The sequence below is a fragment of the Neoarius graeffei genome, chromosome 15 (assembly GCF_027579695.1).
Source record: "Neoarius graeffei isolate fNeoGra1 chromosome 15, fNeoGra1.pri, whole genome shotgun sequence".
In the NCBI taxonomy this organism is placed as follows: Eukaryota; Metazoa; Chordata; class Actinopteri; order Siluriformes; family Ariidae; genus Neoarius; species Neoarius graeffei.
Window position 1 is genome coordinate 59,468,621 of NC_083583.1, and position 15,626 is coordinate 59,484,246.

Below are 15,626 nucleotides of genomic sequence, written 5' to 3' on the forward strand. Positions count from 1 at the left end.
AAGGTCATGGATTTCCATAGGACTATAGCCTGATAGCTGATGATTGAGAAATATTACCATTATCAACGTATAGGTATAAAATAAGTGCTGCCGGGCGAGGTTTGTTTTGCCTGGTAACACTTGTTGCTGTTTGTTTTGGAGAGTGTTGAATTGAATAAATATATTGTTTGAATGCTTTGTTCAAAGCAATAAAGCTTAGTTTCTTACCTGTAAAGTTACATGAATGGGAAAGCCACGGCCTAATGGTTAGAAAAGCAGCTTCGGGACCAAAAGGTCATCATCAGTTTGATTTCCTGGACCAGCACGGCACGGGCGATTGCTCTAAGACAGCGAGGGAGGCTCAGCCTCCTCTAAAAATGACGAACATCGTGTAGGATGAATTGCGCTAGGCTTATGTTATAGCCGACCTTATAACATTGCTATTTCAGATCCAGAATCATAGAAATATATGTGCTCAACCCAACTACAGTGCGAAATCATTCCGTTATAACTTTAATGTGTGCGTGAGTTTTTCCCCCTCGTGACAGCGCGATGCAGCCCAGCCTCAGTGGACTTCAACGGCATTTGGGAGCTCTGCGCTTTTCAATCTCAAAATGCAAGACGGTTATTGGACAAATACTGAGAAAATACCCGCCCACGGACTCCGAGCCTCACATGGGAGGGGCATGGCAGTTTCCGCGAGGAGACTGGTGATTGGTGAAAGCGGCCGGATATTTTCTTTGATTGACAGCTCGTTTCAAACATAGACAGGCAGCGGTGAATCTCAGTTCAGTCCCATGCGGATTCGCAAGTGCTGTGGTGTATCGTAAGAGATCAGCTTACATTTCGATTTCATTCGTTACATACGGTTTCTACCAGCTTTTTTAGTTTGTATATATTTTCATTGTAAATAAAGTGTAAATATAGTGTTGTCAAGTTTGCTATCTTAGTTCCAGAAATGAACGTTTATTTGAGTGACTGAACTTGAACTTAAGGGGGCTAGTCAGCTAGCAAGAAAGCTGCGCACGGATGCCGAGCATTGCTGATTTAATTTTGGTGAAGCCATTTGCCAGTCTTCCTTTCGAGGAAAAAATTAAAATTAAAGAGCAGGGTAGACCAACGCCTCAAATTGACTTGGTGAAAAAGGTAGGGAATAATACTCGTTCCTTTCAGCTCTCCTGGTACGAGAAAGCGAATTGGCTAACAGCAAGTGACCCACATCAACAACAGTAAATAGGCTACTTTAGTAATATGTCATGGATGGACCAAAAATATAGAATCTATTTAAAATGTTTATGCTGAGTATATTATATTGGAATATATATTTTTCTGGATATGAATTAAACACAGCTACAATTTGGAAAACATTTTTAAACAAAAACACAGCCGAGAACATTTCACACTACAGACCTGGATTAAAAGTGAAGGGTTATCAAAATTGTCAATAAAACATTTCTCAGTCAAAATAAGTAAAATATAGGGAAAGTGTCATTGAATGAAATGTGTGGCACCCAGCTCTGTGTTTGGCTCCCCAAGGTCAGTGCTTGTGCCTATTCCAGAACACTCTGCTGTTACTGATGAGGTTCCTGACAAAGAGCTGCTTTCAATAATGATCAATTTTTAAACAACATGACACAATTTTAAAATATAAAATGTTAAAATATAACCCCCCCAACACCACCATCATGTATATTGGACAGTAGGCTAATGGGCCAAAAGAACCTGTTATTTCACAGTTTGTGACCCTGCCAACAATCAGCCAGATCAGAGGCGAGAGTATGGGCAAAATTGATGTGTTTTTTCTTTTTTCTTTTAAAATCTGGAAATATCGTAACCGACCAGCCTCCCCTGTTTGAAAGACTACCAGCCACCACTGACCAGCACGAATGGCTGAAGTGCCCTTGAGCACGGCATCTAACCCCCAACTGCTCCCCAGGTGCGTTGTACGTCGCTCTGGATAAGAGCGTCTGCTGAATGCCATTCACGTGAAATCTGGCCATTCTTCCAAAGTACGACGAATTTTTCATCAATATTTTCCATAATAAATAAAGGCACACAGGTTCCGCCAGAAATTCTTCACAACTGGGCAACTAGTTTCAGATCAATCACATCAATGTCTCTCGAAATATTTAACACAGTTTTTACCTGGATCGAATTTATGAATGGGTTTGAAAGAAACGTCCTTAACTACACTGGTGACGAAGTGTCGATTAAGTAGCCAAGCTGTTTACGGTACGCAGTTCATTCGCAGGAAATTTATTTTCCACTAATATTCCCGTTTACTTGCAGCCGTGCGTACTCTGATTAACGTAAAATTCCCGATGGAGGTTTGTGTACGACACTGTAAAAGCAGGCAAGAAGCCATGTGTCCCAAAAAACTCCAACTGAGACACGTATTCCCGAATACACTGTATACATGTCTAAAGAATGTTCCTAAAACCCGAATAATATCTGCATATCCCACGTCTCTCATCTCATCTCATTATCTGTAGCCGCTTTATCCTGTTCTACAGGGTCGCAGATGAGCTGGAGCCTATCCCAGCTGACTACAGGCGAAAGGCGGGGTACACCCTGGACAAGTCGCCAGGTCATCACAGGGCTGACACATAGACATAGACAACCATTCACACTCACATTCACACCTACGCTCAATTTAGAGTCACCAGTTAACCTAACCTGCATGTCTTTGGACTGTGGGGGAAACCGGAGCACCCGGAGGAAACCCACACGGACACGGGGAGAACATGCAAACTCCGCACAGAAAGGCCCTCGCCGGCCACGGGGCTCGAACCCGGACCTTCTCGCTGTGAGGCGACAGCGCTAACCACTACACCACCGTGCCGCCCACATTCAGAATAATACACAGGAAAAATGACCGAGCAATTTTTCCTCAGAAATAGTTAATTTTTTTCTACTTTGAGTTTCGAGAGTAAAATTTGGAGTTGGAGTTGGAGTAAAATCACAGAGTAATTGTGTAACAGAGTTGGCTGTGGCTCTGAACTGAGTAAAATAGTACAAGAGTTCATTTCAAGACCGACTGAAGAGGGTCAAATCCCACCGCAAAGAGTCAAATATTAACACTGAATTAAGGAGAACTGACTCGGGAAAAACAGCGCGATCAAAAGACTAACTTTTATTCTTCTTCGAGAAGGACCAAATGTTATCTGGCGTAGAGTCAAACTTTTTTCAATTTGAGTAAATTTTAATCGGGCAAATTTCCTGTGTAGTGGGATATTACCCAGCGTGCATGTTAGGGTTGGGCGGTATTACGGTAAGAAGGTATCCCGAGGTATCCAAAAGTACCAACGGTATCGGTCTCATTACCGTCATTTTAAAAAAATATATAATATCTAAATAAATATGGAGTACATGAGGTCATAATATAAAATAATAAATTGAAGATCATCCCGAATAACTGTGTGATCGTATTTTCACTAATTCTCTCAATTTCCTAAAGAAGTTCTCATCGCGTGCAGGGTTGTTTATGTCGTTACCATGGCAACCCTGCGGACATTTGGAGTCTGACAGAGAGCTTCGCAAGAGACTGAGACCGCGGTTGAAAGATGGCAAGTCAAGATAACGAGTTAGTGGCAAAAAAAAAAATACAACATCGGCAGTGTGGCAGTATTTTGGTTTCAAACCAAACGAAAAGGAAGAGCCAGCAATAATGTAAATGACCGCGCAAAATCGAAAAAAATCTAATATGTCCCCTAAGGCACACCATAGCCTGGGGTACTCCACTTCCACGAGTTAGTGGCAAAAAAAAATACAACATCGGCAGTGTGGCAGTATTTTGGTTTCAAACCAAACGAAAAGGAAGAAGAAACTACTGAAGAAACGGAAGAAAACATCGTAGCGTAAACTGTTGGGTTTCTGGTGGGAATTAGCAATGCGCTTGCTATCTTTGTTGGGTGTGTTAAACCGTATGGATTTAAGTGGAATAATTGTAAGGAGTTATGTGATCAAGACAACGTTTTAAGCAAGGTAAGGCCATTTGATTATTAATTTCCCCGCCATGGCATGACGTGGGCCCATATGATTTTGCCTTGTGCAGCTATCACGCATTTGAATTAGGTTCGCCTCATTTGCGCTGAAGAATATGGTTTATCGCGCAGTCTAAACGGACTTGGGTGTTGGTTGATTCTTTTTCTTTTCTTTTTTTATTTCCCCATGCTTGAAAGGGTATGATCCTGCTCATCGTGTACTTTTTTTTGATGGAGTAGGTGAAATAGTGCTGCAAATGGCGTTTCAACGCAGACATGTGTAAACGACAGTTGAATGCTATTTTCAAGATGAAGGAAGAGTTGCGTGATGCTTTGAAATATCTCTTAATCCATTCATCAATGCACAAAATTCGCTTTGCTGCTTAATCCATACCACAATGCACATAATTCGCTATGCTGCTTTTAAATAGTACATTTGAGGCATAGGCGCAGGTCTGGACAAGGTCCGCCGGTATAGGCGCACGTTACACAGTAGGCCGAAACAAAATATTATTTTTTTCTCGGTAATACCGTATACCCCGGGAAAACACAGAGACGGTTTAAAGGTATCAAAATTTGGATACCGCCCAACCCTAGTGCATGTAAATATACTGGTTATTATTGAACAAAGATCAAGAGTACATCCGGAAAACGATTCTAATGTCAAAAAACATGTGTTGGACATTCCTGAACCTGCGTTTTATAATTGCTGTTTTTAAGAATTAAAACAAAATAGATATGTCTGATCTTTTACAGCTTTTCCTACTAGAGCGGCGGCTACAATTATCGACACCTTAACGATCTTTTGGCCGTCGCAAAAGTAGAAAAGACTTTCGAGACGTAAATTCTGCAAGAATAATTAATCAAACTTCCACTGGGGGAAAAAAAAAAAAAAGAGTTGATTCCTGATTACTTAGCGTATCAGATCACATGACACCGTTCCACAATTATTGACACCTTTGTCCACAGTTATCGACGCAGTTCCACAATTATCGACACCCAGATGATTATAAAAATAATAATAATCGGTATGTGGTATGAAGTTAACAAAACATAGTTTTTGTTTAAAATTTGTTTTACATAGACTTATATTTAGTACAAAATATATTTTATGTAACTATATGGATGTGGGTGTTTACGTAAATGAGGAAGTAATTCTAATGTTTGTAAACAAATGAACTGATAATGTTTAACCTGCGTCAGAAAATCTTTCTGTTCCGCTTTCTAAGTGTTTTCGTAGATCACATTTTGTTGATCATTTGTTGTTGTTTGTATTAATTTCTCGTTTTGTAGTTTACCAATAAATCTCAACAGGAAATTGACGTTGCAACCGCATGAAAATCCAGGTCAAACGTCGCATACCATTCTAATTCTAGAGTAATTCTGTGCCAACTCACCAGATTTTAGAGACAGTTCCCGACTGACCATCTCAGATTTTGTTCATATTTTTTTATTTTAATGTCCTTGTTACTAATAACTGCTGTGCAGAATTTTAGGCCAATATCTCCACTAGTTTCGGAGATATTAAGCCTTCAAAAAGGGGGCGTGGCCCCATATTTAGCATAAAAACAAGTGTTACAATCAAACATCCATAGTTTGATGGCTAATAACTTTTGAACTGTTCACACTAAACGGTTCAATGGTTTGTATTAATTTCTCGTTTTGTAGTTTACCAATAAATCTCAACAGGAAATTGACGTTGCAACCGCATGAACATCCAGGTCAAAGGTCGCATGTCATTCCTCGAACCAAAATATAAAATGTCTGCTGATATTGTAATATGTGGTCGATATTTACACAGGGTATCTGCACATTTTTCAAGTACAAATTTAAAGACTTAAAACATTTTCAAGACCTCTAAATGGAAAAATTAAGACTGTACCATGGCAAAGAAAATGATAAATACGACAACTTAAAACTGTTTTCTGCAATAGTTTTTTTTTTACTAACTAAGAAGAATGCACACAATTGGTGAAGAACAGGGTGCATCAGTGGCAACTGTTAGACATGCAAACAGCTGAAGCAAAGTCGTGTGTTTTAAGCTGCAGAACTACTGTAGCAGCAAGGAGAAGACTGGGGTTTACTGGAGAAAACACCATGAATCATTTCAAAAACCAAAACAATAAACGGCAAGTCAAACCAGCTGAACAACCTTAGCCGGCATTATTTCAATCCCCAAAGATTATCTTTGATGATGTGTGATTTTGTGTCAGACAGCAAAATCAGTCTGAGTGGTGTACAGTATACAGCTGGCTGAGGAAGTTCGAGTATCTTCTGCGTTATAGCAGGTAACAGCGTAAACCTGTTTATGCAATCATACAATCATCAGAGCGTTACATTCAACACACAAAAACAACCGTCACCTTTCATAACCATTATCAATATTAATCAGTGTGTTGTAATAACTGTAAACTAATTATCATCAGTGCAATTGTTATATCAATGTTCATTATTCAAAAATAATCATTAATTATCTATAATCCATGAATAATTGTTTGTATTACTACTACTACTAATAATAATAATAATAATAATAGTAATAATAACTATTTTTTTAATAATAATTTAAACAACTTAACTCAATTTTATAACATTTTAATAATCACTACTTATTAGCTATATTAATTAATAATGAATAGCGTAGCAATTATTATAATTCAGTATTATTACTACTTAATTAATAAGCAGTGATTGTCAAAATGTAATTTAATAATAAGTAGCAATTATCATCAACTACTAAATTATACTAATAAATAATAAGTAGTGATTATTAAAATGCTATAAAATTGAGTTATGAGATTAGTTAAAATTATTATTAAAAAAGTAGTTATTATTAGTAGTAGTGATACAAACAATTATTCATGGATTATAGATAATTTGTTTTTAATAGTGAACATTGATAACAACTGAACTGATAATAATAATAACATTAACAAGTATTACTAGTAGTATTATTGTTTATTATTATTATTATTATTATTATTACTACTATAGTTATTTTATATCAATGTTCACTATTTAAAAAATTATCTATAATCCATGAGTATGTTTGTATTCTACCAATTACTACTTTTTAATAATTATTTGTAATAATTTTAATAACTTAATTTTATAACATTTAATAATCCCTAGTACTTATTAATCACTAAAGTAGTAATTATTAATAATCAATAATAATTACTATTACTACTAATTATTATTAGTGGTTGTTAATATCATTATTATTATTATTATTATTATTATTATTATTATTATTATATTAAAAACACTGTTGTAGACGATAAGTAATAAAACTAAACTTTTTGTGCAAATTATTTCTATTGTACTATATTTAGAATTATTGTATTTTCTGGAGTTCTTTTTAATTGAGTTTTGAAATAAAGGTTGTTTATATATTTATATTAAACTTAGTACAATAAACAATGTTAATTATGTCAAAAATGATGCTAATCATTATTATTAGAAGTAGTATTATGTCCTATAAGTCCCATTTTCCACCTGACTCTTGTGCGCATGCGTGAACCCCCCTGCGGTTCACTCCGGAGTGCTTGACCTCTAACACACGCATGCCTCGTGTCCGTGAAAAGCCAGTTTCCCAGTGGGCGTGTCCCCAGCGCTGCGTTATCGTCTTTAAACACATTTGTGCGATCCAGCGCTCATCTCATCTCATCTCATTATCTGTAGCCGCTTTATCCTGTTCTACAGGGTCGCAGGCAAGCTGGAGCCTATCCCAGCTGACTACGGGCGAAAGGCGGGGTACACCCTGGACAAGTCGCCAGGTCATCACAGGGCTGACACATAGACACAGACAACCATTCACACTCACATTCACACCTACGCTCAATTTAGAGTCACCAGTTAACCTAACCTGCATGTCTTTGGACTGTGGGGGAAACCGGAGCACCCGGAGGAAACCCACGCAGACATGGGGAGAACATGCAAACTCCGCACAGAAAGGCCCTCGCCGGCCACGGGGCTCGAACCCAGGACCTTCTTGCTGTGAGGCGACAGCGCTAACCACTACACCACCATGCCGCCGCGATCCAGCGCTTTTTATCGCAAACGATTCTTCTCCTTATTTTGGGGGTATCTGTCATCCTCCAACCACTTTTCGTTAAACAGACAGCTTCCCATAATTATCAACGCTTTCTAGCGCCCGCGTAAGCTACCTGCGCATCACTCACTCTTCACACCCACCGCACCACACCACAACCACCGCACCACACCACACCACAACCACCGCACCACACCACAACCACCGCACCACACCGCACTGCCTCCAGCAGCCTCCTAACGTTAGTTCTTGATCTACGGAATGCACAGAACGCACAGAACCAATGCTGCCCCCAAAAGGTGCGCTGCTCACTTTTAAAATTACGGTTAAAAAAATACCCCAAACCGGATGGAGACATTTCACTCGTTCGGTCCAATATTAAATTTAATACCTCTCTTTCGAAAATTCCACTCATTCCAAACAATTTAAGACGTTTTTAGGCCTTGAAAACCAAAAGTTATATTTAAGACTTTTTAACCTTCATCCTACCAAGTGGGGTCCATCTGGACCCCGCACCTATATGTTTGTTTGCCATTTGAAAAATATGTGACATACTGCCTCACCGTTTTATGAATTTGTCGGAATTTATGTCTTAATTAAAACACTAAAGCACCGGAAGATCAGCTTTTTGCATTGTGAAGGTACACTGGCAGTCAATGAAAAAGTCCAGGTCAATAGTTCAACATATTATGCAATACGGAGTTGGGGAAATGTTTGTTTTGAGATGTTTCTATTGAATAGCGTGCATAGAAGTCATTAATGAGTTCTCCTCAATCCAAACATTTTTCAACAGTCTTCAGGGAGTGGTCTTTAGGAATCAGCTCAAAGTGCTGTTTTGGAGAAAAGCAAAAATTTGTACACGGTTGAAAGGATGGGTTGGATAGCCTTTATTAAGGCCATGAAAAAGACGACTTTTGTATTCCTTATGTCCAAGATGCCACGGTTAAATCCAGATGACAGATGGCGGGCCCTCGGCATGGTGCAAGCCGGCCTAAGTTTTTCAGAAGTTGGGCGTCGATTGAATGTCCAAACCCTGCCATGGCCTGCGTATTCACCTGATCTCAATCCCATTGAGCATTTAAGGGATCACCTTGGTGTTCAGATCCAGAACCGTGTTCCTCGTCCCATGAATAGAGGTCAACTGATCCAGGCTCTTCAAGAAGAGTGGCAGGCCATTCCACAAGACAGGATTCGCCGTTTGATACGCAGTATGCGTCGCAGACTGACGGCTTGTATTGCTGTTGGTGGGGACAATACTCGGTACTGAAGCTGCAACTTTCCAATTACAGGGTATCCATTTTGTTCGGACTGTACATTATCAAAGCTCACAACAATTGTGATTTTTTTGTTTATTCATCTCGAGTTAAATGTCAGTATAGTGATCTGTAAGCTTCTAGTACATGATTTCATAGCTTATGAATAAAATTATTTTCATAAATGTCACCTGGACATTTTCATTGACTGTCAGTATATAATTAATTTGTTACTGGGGTCCAACCGGACCCCAGAGTAAAGTTTATCTGTCTTTCATTTTATAATTAAATCGCGCACTGAAAGTTAACTTCTTTTATTTCTTTTATGTTCCATAATGAAACTACCAAGGCATTCCTTCTTGGGGTCCGTGTGGACCCCACTGCTGCAATAAGCACAGGCTGCAAAACAAAAGCCCGAAATTATTTTACAATTACTTTTTTGTTTTAAATTCTGTAAGAAAAGACCTAAGTTGTAATCCAGAATGTTTTACAGCTGCATGAGCTGCAAAAATCATGTATATAATGCCAATTTTTTTTGTGGCGCTATAATTTGCTACAACCCCGATTCCAAAAAAGTTGGGACAAAGTACAAATTGTAAATAAAAACGGAATGCAATAATTTACAAATCTCAAAAACTTATACTGTATTCACAGTAGAACACAGACAACATATCAAATGTCGAAAGTGAGACATTTTGAAATTTCATGCCAAATATTGGCTCATTTGAAATTTCATGACAGCAACACATCTCAAAAAAGTTGGGACAGGGGCAATAAGAGGCTGGAAAAGTTAAAGGTACAAAAAAGGAACAGCTGGAGGACCAAATTGCAACTCATTAGGTCAATTGGCAATAGGTCATTAACATGACTGGGTATAAAAAGAGCATCTTGGAGTGGCAGCGGCTCTCAGAAGTAAAGATGGGAAGAGGATCACCAATCCCCCTAATTCTGCGCCGACACATAGTGGAGCAATATCAGAAAGGAGTTCGACAGTGTAAAATTGCAAAGAGTTTGAACATATCATCATCTACAGTGCATAATATCATCAAAAGATTCAGAGAATCTGGAAGAATCTCTGTGCGTAAGGGTCAAGGCCGGAAAACCATACTGGGTGCCCGTGATCTTCGGGCCCTTAGACGGCACTGCATCACATACAGGCATGCTTCTGTATTGGAAATCACAAAATGGGCTCAGGAATATTTCCAGAGAACATTATCTGTGAACACAATTCACCGTGCCATCCGCCGTTGCCAGCTAAAACTCTATAGTTCAAAGAAGAAGCCGTATCTAAACATGATCCAGAAGCGCAGACGTCTTCTCTGGGCCAAGGCTCATTTAAAATGGACTGTGGCAAAGTGGAAAACTGTTCTGTGGTCAGACGAATCAAAATTTGAAGTTCTTTATGGAAATCAGGGACGCCGTGTCATTCGGACTAAAGAGGAGAAGGACAACCCAAGTTGTTATCAGCGCTCAGTTCAGAAGCCTGCATCTCTGATGGTATGGGGTTGCATTAGTGCGTGTGGCATGGGCAGATTACACATCTGGAAAGACACCATCAATGCTGAAAGGTATATCCAGGTTCTAGAGCAACATATGCTCCCATCCAGACGACGTCTCTTTCAGGGAAGACCTTGCATTTTCCAGCATGACAATGCCAAACCACATACTGCATCAATTACAGCATCATGGCTGCGTAGAAGAAGGGTCCAGGTACTGAACTGGCCAGCCTGCAGTCCAGATCTTTCACCCATAGAAAACATTTGGCGCATCATAAAACGGAAGATACGACAAAAAAAGACCTAAGACAGTTGAGCAACTAGAATCCTACATTAGACAAGAATGGGTTAACATTCCTATCCCTAAACTTGAGCAACTTGTCTCCTCAGTCCCCAGACGTTTACAGACTGTTGTAAAGAGAAAAGGGGATGTCTCACAGTGGGAAACATGGCCTTGTCCCAACTTTTTTGAGATGTGTTGTTGTCATGAAATTTAAAATCACCTAATTTTTCTCTTTAAATGATACATTTTCTCAGTTTAAACATTTGATATGTCATCTATGTACTATTCTGAATAAAATACGGAATTTTGAAACTTCCACATCATTGCATTCCGTTTTTATTTACAATTTGTACTTTGTCCCAACTTTTTTGGAATCGGGGTTGTACATGTATGATAGTTATTGCAATATTATTGCATTTATAATACATCATTGATATTCAGCCATAGTGGATTTTGTTTTTCAATAAAGTTATGTCTGTTTGCTGCATTGAATTGGTTCTTACTGCATTGATTTCAAGGTATTCCCTCCTGGGGTCCATACGGACCCCGCCTGGTAGTTTGTGTATGTAAAACTGGCTGGTAGGATGAAGGTTAAGTGTGTTCTTTATGCCTTGGGCCCTTTAGTGTATTGCTGTTATTAATACAAGATGTTCTGAACAAAACTTATCTGGTGATTTTGTCTTTATAAGCTTTAATTTTAAAGAAAACTATTGGGGTCCAAACGGACCCCACATGGTAAGATTAAGGTGTAAAATAGCGTGGTAGGATGAGGGTTAAGGACCCGCGGGAACCCTGTTACAACAAACCGCAAAAAATATTTATATATTTTCTGAATGGAATAGAAAAATCTGAATATTATTTCAAGCGTGTAATCGTTTATATGCTAGGAATTTAATTCTGGTCGAACTCTATTTATCGCAATCGGATTCCAAATACTCTATAAACATTCCATTCTGTTATGAATCCGAAAAAAATTATTACAAATCACAGCACTTTTATTATTTTTTTTAAAGTGCTTCATCTACTTCAACAGTGTTACGCAAAGATCGATCCATAACAGTTGTAAATGTGAATTCCACAGGGTGTCGATAATGTTGGACACCGATGAAAGTGATCACTATTATCAACACCTCACACACGTGACCTCTCAAACGCGCGTTTAGACACAAAATGTTGACTGTCGGATGAAAGAGTGAGAAACAAAGTAGGTTTCGATGATGAGATCACGAAATATCGGTGAATTTGATCAGTAAAAACACGTCCAGGATCTTTCCACCATGCTTACCTGCGACGATAATTTTTTTTTTTTTTAATTGCTGATCATGCTAAAAGAACCCATGTCAGGTAACGAGCTGCATCATCAGACGACAAGATCAAAGGGCGAGGCGGGTCTTCCGGTTGATTAATTAACCGATAATAACTGCTGGAACTGAAAGTCAGCTTTGTAAAATTGTTTTTTTATTGATAAATCTGCAATGTAGTAATAAAGTGCGTATCACGGGTAAATTCAGGAGCAAGATCAATGTAATTCTCCTATTTTATATTAAACTTTGCTCAAATATCTGTAACATTCTGCATTTCGTGCGATTTTTATTTTACCTTGCGCAATACCGGAAAAATTCAGTTGAAATCAAGGCATTTGAAGCGAATTGGTCCGCCTCTGAAAAAACTTGGCGTTTGGATTTCCCGGCAAACATTGATTTTCACCTTGATAGCAAGGTCCATCAAGTATAAAACCAAAGCTACGGTGATAACTTTGTACAAAACACTTGTACGGCCCCATCTGGACTATGCGATTCAAGCATGGCGTCCATGGCAGCAGAAAGATGTCAACCTTCTGGAGAGTGTACGGCGTAGAGCCACCCGAATGATCCCTGGAATTGGACATTTAGACTATCCGTCTAGACTTAAGGCAGTAAATCTTACCACACTGGAGACAAGGCGAGCACGGGCGGACCTTCTAGAGGTGTTTAAAATATTTAAAGGAATGGAATGTATAGATCCCAAAGAAATATTTACTATCGAACACAGTAGGACAACAAGAGGCCATCCCTACAAAATAGCTAAGTTGCATTCCAGACTGGATGTAAGGAAATACTTCTTTGCCAGAAGGATTGTCAACGACTGGAATAGACTTCCTACAGAAGCAGTGATGTCAGAAGATATCAACCAGTTCAAGGGGCATCTGGACAGGTTCCTCAAGCACCGAGTGGGGGATTATACGAGTCAGAAGATGACTCTCTTCCCCGTCATCTCCTCAACTACATCGCCGTAAGACGTAGAAGAGGAGGATCAAGGTAAATCATCCCTGGTGTTGTCTCCGTCGTCTTCACTACTTGAATCATCATCGAATCCAAACAGATGAAGCCCTGATTCTGACATCTCATTATATTCTTCATCCAAAGGTGAAGTAACATTGCGCTCAGGTGACAATTCCATATTTCAATGCAAGCTCGCTAGCTGCTAAACTTGGGCTACACAGGCTGTGCACTGAAACCGTGCAAGCTCGCGCAGCCTGTTGGCGGATCCGCACGTGACGTCACGAATCTGGCTCCAGACTCCGTTGGGATTTTTCCAGACGCGTTTTGTTATTTTATTTTTTTCTGCTGGAGACAGATGGCCTTGTGCAAAATTACCCTTCTGGATGAGTGTGTAAACGGACCTACTTTCATATAAAAAAAAAAACGAAATTGGTCCAGGATACGCACTTTAAGTAAAAATTTGACTGGACAACTTTCACTTGTACTGGAGTAACATTTAACCAGTGGGATCTGTACTTTGACTGAAGTAATGAAGTTGAGTCCTTTGTCCATCTCTGCAGGATACTAGCGTTAGTATTACTCAGTATCGGATCGAACAGGAAATCAATGATATCACCGAGCTCTAGCTGTTAATGAGGTTTTAAAGTGCATATTCTGGACCAATTTCATTTTTTTAATATATGAAAGTATGTGGGCGGCACGGTGGTGTAGTGGTTAGCGCTGTCGCCTCACAGCAAGAAGGTCCGGGTTCGAGCCCCGTGGCCGGCGAGGGCCTTTCTGTGCGGAGTTTGCATGTTCTCCCCGTGTCCGCGTGGGTTTCCTCCGGGTGCTCCGGTTTCCCCCACAGTCCAAAGACATGCAGGTTAGGTTAACTGGTGACTCTAAATTGAGCGTAGGTGTGAATGTGAGTGTGAATGGTTGTCTGTGTCTATGTGTCAGCCCTGTGATGACCTGGCGACTTGTCCAGGGTGTACCCCGCCTTTCGCCCGTAGTCAGCTGGGATAGGCTCCAGCTTGCCTGCGACCCTGTAGAACAGGATAAAGCGGCTAGAGATAATGAGATGAGATGAGATGCACGGAATGCAGAATGTGAGAGATGGAAAGTTTAATCTGAAACAGGGGACCCGCACTGCTCCTGCTCCTGAGTTACCCGGGATGGAGACGCGCTTTAAACTGCAGTTCCTGTAAACGGGTTTGTCGGAGTCACGTGACCTGCTGCAGCCAATCAGATCGGATCAACAACATAACTTTAAAAGCAGCCTAATGATTCCCGGCCGGATCAAACCGGGCGCGTTCGCGGTGCTGCAGTTTGTGTCGCTGCAGGCTGGTGTTATTAATAATAATAATAATAATAATAATAATAATAATAATAATAATGTATTTTGCAGGCGACAGCAAAAAGAGTTGAGAAAGCGTTGACGAAACAACCCTGCAGCAACGTGTCCATGATGGAGGCGCGCTGTGTGCGCGAGCGGCGCCGGAACTCACTTACTGGAGAAGGAGTGGGTGAGCTGGCTGTGCTGCGGAGCTTCCGGTGGCGCGGCGGGAGCCCGGCTGGAGCTGCACACAGCGAGCCGCAGCACGAGCAGCAGCAGCGGCGGCGTCCTGAGCGCGAGAGCCTCCATGGGGAACCGAGAGGGGAAAGTTGGAGCTGGAGCTCCTCGCAGCTGGCTGAACACTTCCTGAGAGAAGGAAGGAGAGCTCATTCCTGCTTCAGGACTTCCCACTGCAGCCGGGGAGGGGGCTCCGCACTTTCCCCCGCACTTTCACACAAGTTTTTTTCTTTTCTTTTTTTTCGGGTTTCCGACGTCACCGCCTGAGGGACGCGTTTCCCCCGACCGCGCGCGCCTCACTCCGTTTCCGGGCGGCTTGTTCCGCTCTGTCACGCGCCCTGCTCCTGATATCCGCTCTGAATACGGATTAAATATGAGTGTAAACGCTCTCTCTTTCAAATCACTGACACGCAAATAAAGCAGTGATAGACGAAGAAGAAGAAGCAACAATCTGAAAATATTCCTCAAAACCTTACAAGTTATGGGCCATTCCACCGAATGGGTGCCGTTTGCTTGTTATACCACTCCCAAATTAAACTGAATTTGTTATATCTTTTCAACACTGATTATAATTACACACATATTTAACTATTCAAAATGTGTATTGGTCAACCTCAGGCTACGTTACAAGGTTTGGAAGTCAAAGATGGCTGCATTTTTTCAGTCCTGTTACCAAAACTCTGAAAGTAACAGGACTGAGTTTTTAGCCTAGGATTAGCTAATAAGTGGAATTAAGCCACATGGCGTCATCGCTAATAGCATGAC

At 40.4% G+C, this 15,626-nt stretch overlaps 1 protein-coding gene across 2 annotated transcripts in view; it reads right to left on the bottom strand.

The window, feature by feature from the left end:
* Positions 1-15,199, bottom strand: part of pla2r1 (phospholipase A2 receptor 1) — an 84,589-nt gene extending 69,390 nt beyond the window's left edge. For both annotated transcript variants that reach the window (XM_060941731.1, XM_060941730.1), the window contains exon 1: positions 14,801-15,199. In XM_060941731.1, coding sequence (XP_060797714.1) covers positions 14,801-15,014 — 214 coding nt within the window. In that variant the 5' untranslated portion in view covers positions 15,015-15,199. The remainder of the gene's footprint in view (positions 1-14,800) is intronic.
* Positions 15,200-15,626: the final 427 nt, after the last annotated feature.